Source organism: Diadema antillarum, unplaced genomic scaffold (genome assembly GCF_040938485.1).
Source record: "Diadema antillarum isolate AM-2024a unplaced genomic scaffold, OU_Dant_1.0 seq00000950_RagTag, whole genome shotgun sequence".
In the NCBI taxonomy this organism is placed as follows: domain Eukaryota; kingdom Metazoa; phylum Echinodermata; class Echinoidea; order Diadematoida; family Diadematidae; genus Diadema; species Diadema antillarum.
Genome location: NW_027271798.1, coordinates 248,693 through 265,513, shown reverse-complemented (window position 1 = coordinate 265,513; position 16,821 = coordinate 248,693). Strand labels below are relative to the sequence as shown.

The window sequence follows — 16,821 nt, the reverse complement described above, 5'->3', positions numbered from 1 at the left end:
TGTGTGTGTGTGAATGAGAATGGTAACAACTGAAATATCGCAATACCTATTACCATGGTATTTTGCCAGTGAGAATGGAAACAACGGATTACCACTGTATTTAATACTCCTTTATTTCTCAGGTGAATGTACACTGTACCTTTACGGTTAATAGATCTATCCACCTTGGTTTGTATCATGTGCAGTAATAGTCCTCATTGTAACAATGACATCCCTCGCAAAGCTCTGTGAGAACAAACTTCATGGGTTCAGGCTTTTGATCTTTGTTCCCAGTCTACCACACCTCAAACTAATTCGGATCTAGTTTTGCTGCACAAATCCATCATTCCCATAAAAAGAAGTCTACTAGGAAGTATCTACTGACTACAGTATGTTGTCATAATACTGTCATGAGGCTTCTACCATGAATATGTATCGCTCAGTTAATTGTACATTAGAGTACAGCCACCTACATGTAGTGTCATATTCACAAATTTGTGGCAGTAACTCCACAGACTTGGTACAGAGTTAATGTCCTTCTGGCTCTCAGAGATTCACTAAGAATGCAGTAAGAGTACTGCTGCAAATATGCAATGCCAATTCTTTTGCCAAAATAGTTTTGAAGATGAAGATTACTGCATCTGGTAGGATAGCCTTTTGTTGCCCCGACATGCTGCAACTGTACTTGCTTTTTAAAATATACTACAAGAATGGACCAAAATGATAAACACTGATACTTCTCATGACTTGCTTTCTCATATCACTGACAACAGTTTATAGCCATAGGTGTCAGATTTTATGAAAACAGGGTTAAAAGAATTTTTTGCAGCCTTCATACATTTAACTGAGTCATGGAAGTAGCATCATGCTCTACGTTTAGTGGCAGTGCACAAAATATCTACATACATGGTACATACAACTGTACTTTTGCAGACATGAGCCAATAGGGCCTACATATTCACAAATACTTAGTATGCCATGACAAAACAAAACAAATCAAATCAAATCAAAATAAAACAAAGCAAAAAAAAATGCATTTATGGCACAAATGAGACCTTTACATCACAAACAAACCCTCTTTTTGTTGTAAAAGGATTAAAACTATTAAAGTTAACACAAATGCGATGAGATCTTATACTAGCACACTTCTGGGCTGTAAAGACATTTGGTAGTTCTAAACAACAGGAACTGACAAGGAAGACTTCTACATGCACAATGGTTGTACCTTGTATGATGCAGTATTCTCATATCTTTTAGAGAATGGACTGATTATAAAATGCCTACAGGTGTAAATATATTGTATACCACAGCATGAGAGATATAATGGTAAATAAGCAATATTTAATCAATAAAGCAAGTTATTATAAATGTGACACATTTCAAGAATTGGAACTTGTACAGTTGTAAGACCACTTCCCAAGTGGTTGAATTCATGATGGACAATCACACTGTTAGAATGAGCACAAACTATCATCACTTTGCACTTAAAAGATCAATTTCTCACTGTGTACAATTGTATATATGGCATAAAATGCATAAAATAATTATGGGAGGCAATACCAGTATTTCTGCGAAATCTTCATTCACAAATATTGGTTGAGTTATAAAATTCTAGAAAATAAAGACACTGTGAAATAAGCATACTGTACAGTATTGTCAAGGGTATTTCGCTTAACTTTTATGGATGTACCTGCATCATAGCCTGCATTTGTAAACCTATGCAGTTTCTAACATTTCAATATTAGTGTTATTGTAAATGATATTAGGGCCCAAGTACATTGTATACAACATTGGTCAAAAAGTTTTCAGCATAATTCAAAGTTAAAAGGACCTCTGCATGTATATAAAGGACTGCAGGCTTGTTTCTCCTCTACTAACTCTACAGAAAATCTCGTCAATTTCATATCCTGAAGGAATTTGGATACAATTCCAGATGTTTTGTCTAACCAGCAATAATTCTGAGAATCAGGTATGATAAATTAGCCCTACTTTTGAGTCTTATATTTTGTGCACTTTCATGTAATATTTAGACATTTTACATAATTTGTGTCAAGGATAGTAACTACATAATGTTCGCTTTTAAAAGTTGATTTAGCAATTTTTAATACGTATTGCAAATCATGTGCATCACCGACCTTTGTACATAAAATATCACACACACACACACTTACACATACCGGTACACAAACACAAAAACAAAACTTTGATGCAGCCAATCTAACCCTGGATCAAACTATATGGATCTTGATATCAGTAATTATGAGTGTAACTACATTGCAGATAAGAGAACTACCAATGTCAGCACAAGATCTTACACGATTTGCTCTTCATCATGTTTATCATGTCAATATCATACCTGCACTTATGATAAACTGATGTCTTCTTTAAAGACAGTCACATGAAAACATGAGTGTACTATGACTCATTCTACAGGTGGTCACTCATAATAAACAGAGCTTGGCCTCCAAAGAACATCAATTACGATCATCAGGATGCTATGCTTTACCTTATCCTACGAAGGCAGTTATTTTTTTTCCAGCACGAACAACATTTTGACTTGCAGGTGAGGTTCCTACTCATATAATAATCTCTTCAAACACAGTAAATAAAACCTCAAAGCCTCTGGTACAGTTGATATAGACAATCATAACAGAAACTGGCAAAACTGTGTCGAAATAAGCGATCATGTATGCACATTCTCATATTTACAACCATGCAAAATAGAAAATGAAAAAAAAAAATCTGAAATAAAACAAGAAATCCTGAAGATCATGTACAGTTGTTTACTACACAAGTAAGGGGGGGGGGGGGGGAACTGGCAGAATTCAGTTTTGTCTGTTAATGAATGGACAATTCTAAATTGCCAGAACTTATCGTCATGTGAATTTTGAGGGTAAAAAACATTTCTTGAACAACTGATCAAATGATGCCATTTGTCTCAAAGGCATAATTTACCATTTGCAGATAAAACAAAAACCCACCATTAATGTTTTAAAATAGTTCTAGAATGTGAGTTAGGGATAGAAAAATCCACTATAAAAATTAGAATCCGTATAATCGATGTGAAGTATTGTTAAATACACAAAAACTGAACAATAGTTATAATAAGAATGCTTTCAGAATAAACCGTCTACAGTTATGGTTTATTCAGAAAAATACTGATTATCTCCTTTTAAGGCTTTATTGCGAATGTAGGATGTAGGATGTTTTGTGATACAACATACCTACACATATGCATCAAATGTAATATCTTGAATATTTTTGTAAATCACTGCTCCCAAAGGTAAACTGGACCTTTAATACTTAATATTACCATGACAGGAAAGCAAAGTTTTGCAATACCTTTTCTGTTGCTTTGGGGGGGGGGGGGGGGGGGGGGGGGGGAGACATACCAGTATTTATGTGTAAATTACCTTGCACCCTAATTGCACTTTGAGACTATCCTTACACATTACTGCACGTAGCTGCCTGTACTTGTAAACCGAGTGTTATACAAATAAGTTAAAAATAGCCCATAGCTGTGAGTGAACAATTATCTAAACAGAAGTCGTCACAAGCCAAAGCAGGGAGATTCATGAAAATAGTAAGTAGCATCAGTGCAGTCATTTTCCATGAAAGAAGAAGAGAGGGGTGGAGTGTACCTTACTTGTCATGTATGAAAAAAGAAAACCAAACAAACAAATAAACAACACAGATGAGTGGGATGCTATATGACAGAGTAACAGCAACTACAGATTGTACATGTAACATGCATATTTGGTACATATCTATTTTGTCTCATTTGCTCAAAAATTTTATCTCACTTTTCTTGTGCAGCATTCATGCTATACAGAGTAATTCTGTATTTGACATTACTACTAGTACCTTTTATAAAGATTTTATAGTTCATGGCCTTCACATACTGTCTGCAGTAAATCTTCACCTTCTTATCACAACATGAATGATAAATGGCTAATATTCTAGTGTGGATTTACAGCTATACTAACATGGTACCAGCTAATATAGTCTATGATACACAAGGTCTGCAGTGCACAAAGCATGTGAACCTGCTATGGGCAGAGGGGATTTCAATCAGGAAGTAGATGCAATATTTCAGTTGCACGTGTTCTACCCCGAGCCTTGGCAGTCCTCTATACAATATATGATCACTGCATTCGTCAGTTGATGCTTGAACAACAGGCAGTGCATTCATACAATAGAATGTATGATGTATTGCTCAGGTCTTGACAGGATGAAGAACCCTACTGAAAGATTGACATTGCACAAACACAGCGAAATGTAAGCATCAGTAATTAATACAAAACCAGTACAGGAGTACAAGAACAAATCTGCATTACAATCATTCAGTTTAGTAATGATTGAACAGACAATAAAGTACTCAAGTAATATTTACCATGAAACTATTAAACTGCCAATAATTTGGCTTTTTCTCATATGAAACACTTCCTTCATGGATGTTTTTGTGATGCATGCTACATGTACTTGTAGTCATTACATGTCCCCCAAACTAAGACTCCTTCATGTAAACTTCTAAGGACAAACAAAAGTGGTTTCAATTACATAACAAAACAGGAATTCCTACAGTAAAGGTCCCCATAGCATAAGTTCCCTGACCAGCTGGCATTCAACTGTTATCATAAAAATAGTTCTAGACTGATATACATTGTTCTAGCTCCTCCTTTGATGCTACAAGTTGATTTGAAAACATTATTATCTTTGAGGTAATTTGTATTTGTGATATATGACTGAATGAAAGCCTTCATGCATACTGTACATGGGGGGGGGGGGGGGGAAGAAGGTTAAAGGACAAGTTCACCTTCATAAACATAAGGATTGAGAGAATGTAGAAATATTAGTAGAACACATCAGTGAAAGTTTGAGGAAAATCAGACAATCCGTTCAAAAGTTATGAATTTTTGAAGTTTTTGTGCAGTAACCGCTGGATGAGAAGACTACTGCAGTGTATGTATAACTTAGATGTCACATGCGTACAACAATACAAGGAAAATATAAAGAGAATTTCACAAAATTCCATCTTTTGAAAAAAGTACACATTCCCCTGACTCGTTACCGACAAATGTTATGGGTAATATTGTTCCCCCCGCCTTTAGAAAGAGGCAAGTCAAGTGCTCTTTTATTATGCGAAAAAAGTGAAAATATGTTGAATTTTCTTTTACATTTTCTTTATACTGTTGTACGCATATGACTCACAAGCTGTAGTAGTCTCCTCATCCAGCGGTTCCAACGCAAAAATTCTAAAAATTCATAACTTTTGCATCGATTGTCCAATTTTCCTCAAACTTTCACTGATGTGTTCTACTATTATTGTTGCATTCTCTCAATCCTTATGTTTATGAAGGTGAACTTGTCCTTTAATTGGGCTGTAACATATCACTATCAGCCTTCGTACGAGTCTAGAGCACTTTCTCTGACACATCCTCCTGCTGCACTATCACTCTCTCTCATAATGATTAGCATTCGCTTTGAAAAGGATCCGTCTCTAGACCGTAATTTTCAAGTTGAGATAACAATCATATATTCATATTTCATCAGTATACAAGTCTGCCCATCCTATATCATCTTATTAAACCCAAGTGGTGTGTTTCAGTTTTGAAACACTTTGGGTTCTTAACAACTGATAAGAATGCCAATCTCAAGTTCAGATCCCTAGATTAAAGACATAGCATAGTGCATCAAGGGCTTGCAGAAATCTGTCATGTCTGTGTGTATTCATCACTTGAAGGCCACAACACCAAGAGGAAACATAGGAAAACTTCCATTCTTTGTCCAGCTTATACTGTTGTATGGAAATTTGTAACATCAAACTGCATGTTTTGTACATGTGTGGAAAGGATTTCAGACCAAAGTTTGGACGGCTGAAAAAAATCTAGCTACTCCCATATCCCCAATTCTCATTGGTACTTTTTTATTTTATCTATTTTTTGGTTTATTTTTTTTTCTTTGCATAAATTGCACATCTCTTACATAAAAACTTGGTAATCATGGTTTAAATCTGGCTTGCTCTATATGGAAACCTTTAGAGTACACAATTTGCACACAAATGCAGTACACACTGGTTTCTCTTGCACTAATTTTTGTTTCACGCCATTCTCTGGCTTGGACAAAAGGGTAATTGTAACTGATATACACTGATTCATTAAAGAATAAAATGAAACAAACTGTGAATCTATTCAAAGTCTACATCATGAAAGTGAATTGAAGGAAACTAGACATGATTTCAATCTTTTAACACAACATTTTTTTTTTTTAAATTGATAATTCCAGTACATTCTCCATAGAACCACATGGCCTCAAAAACTTAATCTTGGAAGTAAGTCTAGATTTATACTACTAATCTATATGATAGTATATAATGACTGGCATAAGTTTGCTCATAAACTTAATACAAATTTTCATATGGAAGGTATTTTGCAGCTATTTTGCATTTAATAAAATGAAGAACTTCCTTAAACCCTCCAATCGCAATCAATAAGGGCTTATTGTGGCTGCAACGGTAGTGTCTAAAAATATAATCAATAAAAAGAAGTGTACACTTTGTGAATTATAAATCCATGACCGCACCTACAAAATGTAAACTCGAGGTGCAGTGTCAAGACACATGGAATCTTACTCCACAGTCACCCTTTACCTGCAATGTTTCAGTCACATTATCACACTCTCCTGTGAGATATCGCACCTAGCTGTATCTGGAGACAGTTGCTATAATCTGAGGGGTTTGGATATTATGTGACCAGTAAATCATGGGCTCAAATGGGATCGGTCTCGGGAGCACTAAATCAGTGAGGTGCAAGGAGATTTTCCAGGGGTGGGTTGAAATCAGTGAGCATGAACCACAGAGCATCGACAGAGATCTACCGCCAAGACCAGGAGATGCAAGATGAAAGCATACTGACATACATTTGTCATCCATATATTTCACAAAACTACATACTCTAAAACTAGAAGTGTTTGTGTGCATTTTAATTTCACGAATTGTACGAGAGCCAGGATTTGCACAATCAAAATGCACCCGAAAGTTCTTATCTACATCAAGATGCACTGAATACTAGTGGCAATTCACAGAAAATTTAATGTCGCAAATATATGTTGCTTTATAGTGGTCATGCTCGGGTCATATGTATTGGTATCAATGAAAATATTTGGTATATATTTCAAGAATTGGGACTCTGGGTTTACGCTATTCTACAAGTGGCTAAATACAATGTATGTCTTCAACAAACACAGAGGCAGAATAAGAATAACTAGCCATATTTACATGCAAGTCCATAGCCTCGACGCTAAGATAGCCTTGATACGATTGGGTTCACACACCAATTCTAGTATTTTGCTCTATCGCTCACTTGTGGTTAATGTTGCTCCCTTGCTGCTATGGACTGCGTGTAAACATGGCTATATAATGAGAAAGACTTATGGCTATAATAGTCACAAGTCTGTTCACACAGCAGCTGGCAACAAGAGCAGTGGGTGGTTGTGCAAAATCTTGCTGTTACAGAGCTAGACCTTAAGTTTTTTTTTTTGGTTTTTTTTTTTGGTTTTTTTGCCAAAAGAGTTCTCGCTCATGGCTATCATGGTTCATCTTGTATACCATCTCCGTTCAAACAGCAAGAGGCCTTAAGTTTTGGCTCTTGTGGTCAAGATAGCTTCAAGTCTATCATAGCCTCAAGCTTATAGTCCTATGTCTGAACTCAACTGATAAATTGTATCTCTCTATAAGAAGCAGAGGTGAAGATTCCCCACCACAGAGACAATACATCTTTGTATTAAAGGGAAACAAAATTTAAGAATGTTATTGATTTTATGCATAATACCAATCAAGTTGCAAATTTTTATGACAAATAATCAATGCTAAATATATGTCATGCATGATAATAGCTTGAGCACTTTTGGACTTGTGCACGAGCGATTTTTGCCTTTCCTTTTATATAATTGTATGTGAAGTCAAATTTTGATACTTTCATAAAAGACTAACTTGTACAAGGTTTATCGAACCAACTTTGAGTGTACGGTATAATATCACCTGGCAACATCATAATGTCAGACACAATGCGGATGTCATTGCTACAACTTACCTTCCTATACACACTGTCCAGCTCATCTCGTAAAATGCCGTATCTGTTTGCCATGCTATGGGAATAGACATGGCTTAAGGTTGTGTGTTGTCGGTGGTGGTTCTTGGTCATCTCCAGAAGTAGATTCCAGCATATCTGAGGTGAGGGGAGGGTGGAATCCTTTTCACGTCTGCAAGAGAAGACACAATTCTCATTTATCATCAAGCCACTTCACGTAAATAAACCTCCAAGGGATGCATGGTGTTTGCAGAAAAATTAGAAGGATTCCAGCTGTTCTCTTTTTCATCTGCCATGGTGGATTATGTAAAACGTGGACAGTTATGGCTTGAGGCAAAACTAGTAAATTTCAAATTAATGTAATAATGACTGGTAGCAAAACTTCAATCGCAAAATTAGTACCAGCAAAACACTTTTTTTCCCATAAATATTGAGTACATAATAGAAGATCATGCTTTATTCATAATCTTCCCTAAAAAGAAAGTTGATGGCGATGATGATGGCTCCTCGTATAATACCGGTCAAAGTGGCAGGAAAACATGGTATCCTTATTTAGGTATCCTTTTTTATTTGGGCATTTTCACTTGACCTTTGATCCTTGACCTTTGACCTCATGGCTCACAGCTTTCTTCAAATAATCACTACCTGGTAATATCCAATTTTCACATTACTTTAAGCTATTTTGAAAATATGGAAAATATTGTGAAGTCTTAACACATTTACCTGACCCCATGGCCAAACTCTTTCCCTGCAGAATCATTGTGCATTAATGCATGTATGCCTAATTTAATCAAGTGCATGTATTGAGTAATTTCCTCAGTCTGGAGAAAAATAGTGTAATTTCTGCATAAATAGCAGAATTCAGCATTTTAACGGGACCTTTGACCCTTGACCTTTGACACCATGATCCCCAAATACCTAAGAGAATCATTGTCTGGCATTACATGCATATGTACTAAGTTTCCTGAAAATTGCTTGAGCAATTTCTGAGATATGGAGAAAAAAAATAAAGTTTTAGCATTTTCAATTGACCTTTACTCTTTGAACTTTGACTACATGGCGCAAAACTCCCTAGAGAATCTTTATCTGGTAATATGTACACACAAAGTTTCATGAAAATACCATTGGGCATTTTAGATTGGTAGAAACAATCAAATTTAAGAATTTGACCTTGACCATTGACCTTGAGCATGTGCACCTAAAAGTTAATAACAATACACACAGCTTCATGCACTCGTACACACATGTGCCATGTTTCATTTGGATACCGTAAACAGTTCATAAGTTACACTGTCCACAAAATTGATTACAGACATGCAGATAGAGAGGACAGATAAACAGACAACCCCAAAACATAATGCCTCTGGTGACACTTCATGGTGGAGACATACAAATTCTTCATACAAATTTATCATTCCAAAAAATTTGAGTGCGCTCAACACAAACAACAAAAATGATAATTTCTTATATATCCATGGATTCATATCATAGAAGCATTTTTCGTAAAGTGACTGTTTCTGAGGAACCACGTCCCTATAGAGGATGCATAATGTGCATCCTGGTACAAAGGTCAGCTCAGTTAGACCATTCTCATAAAATAGCTTTCACTCTGCATATCACCTAAAATTTTCCCTCGGGCAGGTCACAAGAACTGATGCCAAAACTAACATTTTGCAATGTGTGTACACAGATAATGTTTACCATATTAGTAAGTGTATAGAAGCACAGTGCTAGGACAGTGGTCACACGAACCTTTGACCCTCTTCTTGCCTACCGACAAAAAACAAAGTACCGGTACTCTAAAGAGTTAGTAAAGAGTAAGACTAACAAAGAGAAGAGTAGGGAATGGAGGAAGAGGCCACAGTCACAGTAGGACCACATTAACTTCCAGGAATTCCCAAGCTACCAGGACCAGTGGGTGGGACCTCTTCAGCCAGATCCGAGCTGGTGGGGGGGCCATCATCAAGGCAGTCTATTACTACCATTTAGATGACATGGCATCTACCTAGCTGGCTTCAAGAAACAGACAGACAGACAGACAGGCAGGAAGGACTGGGTCAATACCTCCACAGCATTCACATCAAGTTCAGCTTGGGACAAATCTCATTCACCTAATAAGGAAACAACCTCGCTGACAATGATGGTCCTGAATATTCATGTCTTGACAAACATTCATAAATGTGCATACACATATCATACACATTATGAGGAACAACTCACACACACGTCTAGTTATTCAAACATTTTTATGAGCAAACTACATGTAGTACTTCCCACTATTCGGCATTGCACACAACAGGAAATAATGATTTCAAAACTAACAGTCTGCCAAGATCTAGGCCACTGGAAGCCTGGGTATTAACCCTTGGTGTCACCGGAGACGCAAGTATTCCAATAAGATTGGTTGTGGCACAGATCAATAGCAGAATCAGTTTATTCCACTCCATTGGGTATGGGAGAGATTGATCCCCATCGGCAACACTCGATAGCCAGGCCCCTTGAGCATATTCCACAAATTAACAGACATTTAAGACACTTTCTCCTCTTCTCCCTTCTCAGCAGCGAAAATTTCATCCATTAGAATTTCAGGTGTACAATGTATGTCACCAAACTCTCAATGCATGTCACTGAACTCTTTTTGTACAGCCCTGCATTTCAGTATTTCTCTGTGGGTTTTCTTTTTCCACGGCATACATGCACAGTACGCCATTCTAGAGAATCAAACAAGAAATGATTAACAGTTAATCAATCTGTATGAAATAAAGTACTACTGTCAGAAGCTCAATACTGACAAAATAATGTGTGAAGCAGCTTTCAGGCACACTTACAAACCAGAAGACCTTTAAAACAGCTAACAGTAATTGTTACTAGCAGTCATCCTCCATGATCAGACTGATTCTGCCCCATCCCCATGAGAAAAAAAAATATAAGCTTCATAATGGATTTGATAAATAGATGATCAGAATATTTCACAGAACAATGCTCATGATTAGTCAGTTAGTACTAAACAGTCTATGGCTACCATACAAGTGGTAATATGAACATGTATATATATTTACATGTATGTTTAAAAACTTTTGAACAGATTGAAGATGGTTTAGAAAGCTGTAAGAAATAAAACCAAAAAAGTGTCCTATCTTACGATATCACACAAGAAACTTTTATACATGTCTGCAGTAGCAACTAATTCAAGAGAGAATTTACTTTTTGATATAATGATAAATACATTGTATACAGGATTTTTCCTGTTATCAATATCACTACAGTTAATTGATATCAGGGCTACCTGTCTATGTAGGACCCTGAGCAAAGCTCTATGCAGCTACTGTAAACAATGACAAAAAAATCTCTGACTCGCTAAACAGAAATATGTTGAAAATCCCACATATTATGCACTAAATTATATAATAAACTGGTAATTACATATTTGTTTACTCTTCTATGAGTATACGATTGCATAATTGCATATTGAGAACTGTATTTCATGTATGTGTATGATGTACCTGGTATGAAACATGTATCCATGTATGCATATTATTTGTATAAATTCCAACAGAAGGGATTTCCTATAGTGCACAATAAAAAATAAAATCTGAATCTGAATCTATATTGAGGGCCACTTACATGTAATAGTCAGGTGTAACTAAATTGTCTCCCTAGCTCAATATTTGTTGTGTATACCTAGCAACCACAGATGCCAGGTTACTGACAAATTTGTACTGGTATGTTTGCCGGCATGTTGAGTTTTCTTTCTGCCAGCATATCTAAAATGTTATACCAGAATGACACCTTTCTCTTAAAAATGTTCATCAAGATCATACCAACATTAATATTTGTTTCTTTCTGGGGTATAAAGACAAATTCACATACTGACGTCATTTATCACCACATGTTCACACTCTTCCTCAAAGATGGTCATCTTGTACATGAACACAGGGTAACTAAACATTCCTCCTCAAAATACAGGGTAAGGTGCAAGGTACCATTTAAAATGTATACACAAATGTCTTGTGAGGCTTGGTGTAGTAAGTATCCAAGCAATGCAATCCCCCTGCTCCCCCCCCCCAAAAAAGCATCCCATTATATGACTGGCACTTCTCTATAATTCATACATTATGTCCAACCAGGGCAGTGGCACAAATCCTTGGTCAAACTGACAATGAATCATCACTTTTTCAGGTCATTGCTGAGAATGAAATAAATTATATGATTGACCATGCAATATGAAATTATGCTGGTTTCTCTAAAACTTGAGGTACAAAGTATCTGTCATATCAATGGTGTACACTGTACTTTAGCCCTGTAGTTTAAGTTATATCATTACCCAAACATTGCCCCATGATGGTACTGATTTCTATCACTAGAAGTACATGAAAATTGCTGAAAATCATCAGTATGGCTGGGTAAACCCAAATGCAAACAGCATCAGAATGCATTTCAAATGCTGCTTTTACTGCCAGTTTACATTGTACAATAGCCTAAATATGAGCGTGTTTCTATTGAGCGACGATAATTCGAGGTGATGCCAGCCGATGTGTGGTGATACCGGCCGATGCGTGGTGACACCTCGAATTTTTCCTTAGTAGAAACAGATCTGGTAGTGGCCGATGCCGGCTGATGCGAGGTGCTCCGTCGTCCATCTATTGAGGTGGTCGATGCATGGTGACGCGAAGGACGATTCTCAGTAGAAACACACCGGGTAGCGAAATTCGTGGTGTTCGGACGTCTAGAATTTCTCCCCGCGCTTTTCAATCGGTTCATCGCACACACTCCTTCGACACATGTGTACAAAATATGTGTGTACACACAGCGACCGTGTTCGCATCATGCTTTGTTTGTACCAACTCGCTTGTGTATGTGTTATAGGCCCTATACGTTACGTTACATGTGAATTGTGGCATTCATCGTCTATTGTTCGCCTAACTTATTGCATTACTAAGCCCTCATCAATTACTTGATTTTACACCACGTTATTTCATTTTATATTGTCTCGAATCGCGAGAGTACCACATTAGCAGGGTGGTCCACAACTTGAAATTTTAGCATGTTGCAGGGGGAAAAAAGTGATATTGCGCATGAAAGTATGTGCGCGAAGCGCACATCACGAGCGCGAAGCGCGAAGTCCCTTGCGGCCGGGGTCCAGGGCCCGCTTAAGGGCCCTGGAAGCTCTGGGGTTCTAGATGCTCTCTGGTGCTATCTTAGCCTTATTTTGAACACTTTGATCACCATGATCACTCTGCAATGCCAGGATAAAAATCATTAATATTTGAAAAATTATGTTTAATTGTTTGATTATGACATAAGATTTTAAATTGTTCTTGAAATGTTAATATATCGTCCTACTCCTTACTCATAAGACCTTTTGAATATATCTTGAATAGATATACTCCTCAATGGGGATGCTATGATAAATGACAAGGACATCTTGAACTTGTACTACAGTACAGCACACTGACTGTCTTTAATATTATTTACTTTCAGTTTCACCAGGGAGGAGCCACCTCCCTGGTTTCACATTGAAATGCCAAGATAACTGTGTACTCACAAAGTAGATGAGATGAGTGTAGAAAAGTGAGAACTGCACTTTTGCAGCCTACTGGTAAACAGACGTTTAGTTAACTTGAATGACATTTAACAAAAACTCAGATCTAGATAATTCTATCCACAATAAGCCTTTCCAGAGAGAAATTAGATTTCCAAAGTACAGAGCTGCCAACCTTTGGAAGCAAAAATTAGTACTCAGCAGCTGCAAAATTCGTATTTTCCCACCAGAATTCATATTTTTTCAATCTCCTTTTTTTTTTCTTTTTTGCTATTTTGAATTAAACTTGTCAACTTATGAGGCCTACAGGCTCTAAACATAACGTTATGACACATGCCGAAGGATCGAGCTGGTCACCAGCACGATAAAGATGCCAAACTACGCAATGTTCAGCGTTGATTGATTGCTTTCTCGCAATGAATGTGTACAAGTGCAAGTACAACTGTATGTACCTCCAAAAACTTGCTGGGCTGATTATGGAAGCTTCCACTATCTAGCAGGGGACGGGGAATGCTTTCATCTTCTCAAGAGAGCTTCTGTGTGAGCGGATGCAAAACTCTGTTCTGTGTTTCCAATTGTTGTTTACTATTTAAACATAATCATGCGTTGTTTTCAGGCTTTTTTATTTTATTGGATTTTAAATATCAGTATTTTCAGAAGTATTCCAATTCCTTTTCCCCTGACTGGAATCGGAAATTCTGCTATAACGATGATCGCAAAATGCCGCGCTGTGTGTGGAAGCGCCGATGCAAACACGTGGCTTCACGTTCAAAATGAAATGGTGCTAGACGGGTTCTCCAGCACTTACCGAAACTTAGTTTTCACTTTAAAGGAATGCGCCATGTGCTCGATCCTGCCTGTAAGAGGTTACTGCAAGTTCGATGGATCGAATGCGCCATAGCTGAGCTGAGCTGAATGGCTTGTTTACGGTAAACATGCAGTTTACGTTCGATACGAAGAAATCATTACGCCTTTCACGAGAGAAAAACACACAAAACAAACAAACAAACAAACAAACAAACAAAATACACCCACGAACGAATGTTGATAGCCAAAACTTTGAAAAGTAATAAGCAGTTTTGATGAGCGTGAACTGGAATTAATTGTCATTACACGTTGTATTAAACCAGGTGATGACTGCATCTCACTGGACCTACAATTGTACTCGTAGTGAATTTGTCTGGTCATACGAGACCTTTAATTCATGTATTTCTGTGATTGCATTTTTAATTGACTGAATAATCAATCCTTTTTTTATTGTTCAGGGAACATTAGATATTCGATCAAGTACACTATAATCGACTGTTCGATGTTTCCTACTATGCGCCAAAAGAAAGGCTATAGAAATAGAATCATGATATCTTTGCAATGATTCCTTTAATTCAACTAATGAGCTGGTTCTTCGATCGATATTTCCAGGATATTTACACGCTGTTTATTCCAGTGCGCGCATTCTTTCGTCTGGCACGCACCTGGGTGTGGCACCTGCTTTTGTGGAAATTTCCACAAGGGAGAGGGGTGGGGTGTCAAGTTTCTTCTAGCCGAAGAGACTGCATACACGATCTCTTCGCTTTTATTTATTGTCATTCGTGCTTTCCCCTTATTCTTTGCTGATATTGAACATTTAGATTGAACTTTACGAAGGTTGCTATAGCACGTGGTTCTTTTTGTTGTGAGGTGTATGTAATTTCTTTTTTTATCATTCTTGAGAGGGGAAAGGAGAGTAAGGGGGAAAGAAGAGTAAGAGGGAAAGGGAAATAAACAAACGTCACGTACGCTCAGCATTCACAGGAATCCGTCTTTTTACACCAGTCACCAGCATAGTTATCATCATCACCATCAGACATCACTCAAGATCATTTTAGCCTTTTCCTATCAACATTAAGAAACACGCATAGGCCCTAATCCCTCGAGATAAATACCTAGGAAAATAAATAACAAATACAAAGTATCAACACCTCCCAACAACACAAACATTTTTATTTAGAAAATACAACAAACAGCACATCGAAGCGGCTGCTGGGATCAAACTCCGAGCTCCGTCGCTTCGATTCGAAAAAGTATTGCAGCGAAGCGGAGAAATCGCCGTTACAAAAATAACAGTGCGAGACACGGAATTACGTTTAATTACTTCAAAGTATAAAGGGAACGGATAAAGTGATATAAAAGGGAAGAAATCGTACCAAACGAGGTGCGAGAAACGACAGAAATTAGTTTAGTAGTAAACTTAGGCCCTAGCAAAATTTTGCAGCACCGAAAGCTACGCGAAAATGAATACACATTGGAAACTCGGTATTGCGACGAGATCCTTGGGATAAATTCAACTTCGGCGCTCGAGTAAAATCTAACTTACTAAAGGTTCAAATGGAACGCATGGCTTTTTAGAGAAAAACTAACCCGCTGAATCTACCAAAAAAAAAAAGATTAAACAATTTGCATTTGCTTACTCCATCGTTCGTTTTTGTTTTTGATTTTTTTTTAACGAAAGATGGAGGTAATTTTCTCTCTGCGGCAATGCTTTGAACGCATCTAATTTTGCGTAATTGCTATTGCCGATGGCAAGCTTCCTATAGAATTGATACGAATCCTTTCAAATATACGAAACAAAGTCTAAGAAAAAATCCTGGATATCCTGACGTTGAATTCCAGTGGTATCATAAATCCTTCTCACTACCAAAATTTAATCATCTGTTCCTTGCGCCATTTTACCAACCAACCGTTCCTGAAATTTCATCCTAATCTGTTCCCAACTTTTGACCTATTTTGCGAATAGAGAGACAGACAGGCAGACAAACGAACAGACAAACCAAAGCAGCAAAAAAAAAAATATATATATATATAAAATACAACCTTTGGCGAAGGGGGGCATGCATTTCATATCGTTTGTTTTTGCGTAACCCGACAACAAGCGTGACAACAAGCGAGCACGTGTCAGCCTTCCTCAGCCTCCCTCGGCCTCCGACCCTCTCTTTCCGTCCTCTCTCTCCCTCTCACATGCATACAGGCGGCTGTCTGTGCCGCTGCATAGGTGTTACTTCACACAAATTGCTGTGTGTGTGGATCCCGAATCAGAGCGCAATCCCATAGCATACACATGTGAGCAGGGAGGTGAGGGAGATAGTGAGCAAGTGTGTGATGTGGTGTTGTGCGAGACTGTTGTACTGATAGCTTGTTGTTGAGCCGCGTTGTGTTGTGATCGGTGCGGTGACTGTG

General features: G+C 37.5%; 1 protein-coding gene across 1 annotated transcript in view; it reads right to left on the bottom strand.

Annotated features, from left to right (window-relative positions):
* Positions 1 to 16,821, bottom strand: part of LOC139741743 (SLIT-ROBO Rho GTPase-activating protein 3-like) — a 112,600-nt gene that overhangs the window by 58,949 nt on the left and 36,830 nt on the right. The window contains exon 3 of the mRNA XM_071652328.1: positions 8,070 to 8,238. Within this exon, the coding sequence (XP_071508429.1) occupies positions 8,070 to 8,238 (169 nt within the window). The remainder of the gene's footprint in view (positions 1 to 8,069; positions 8,239 to 16,821) is intronic.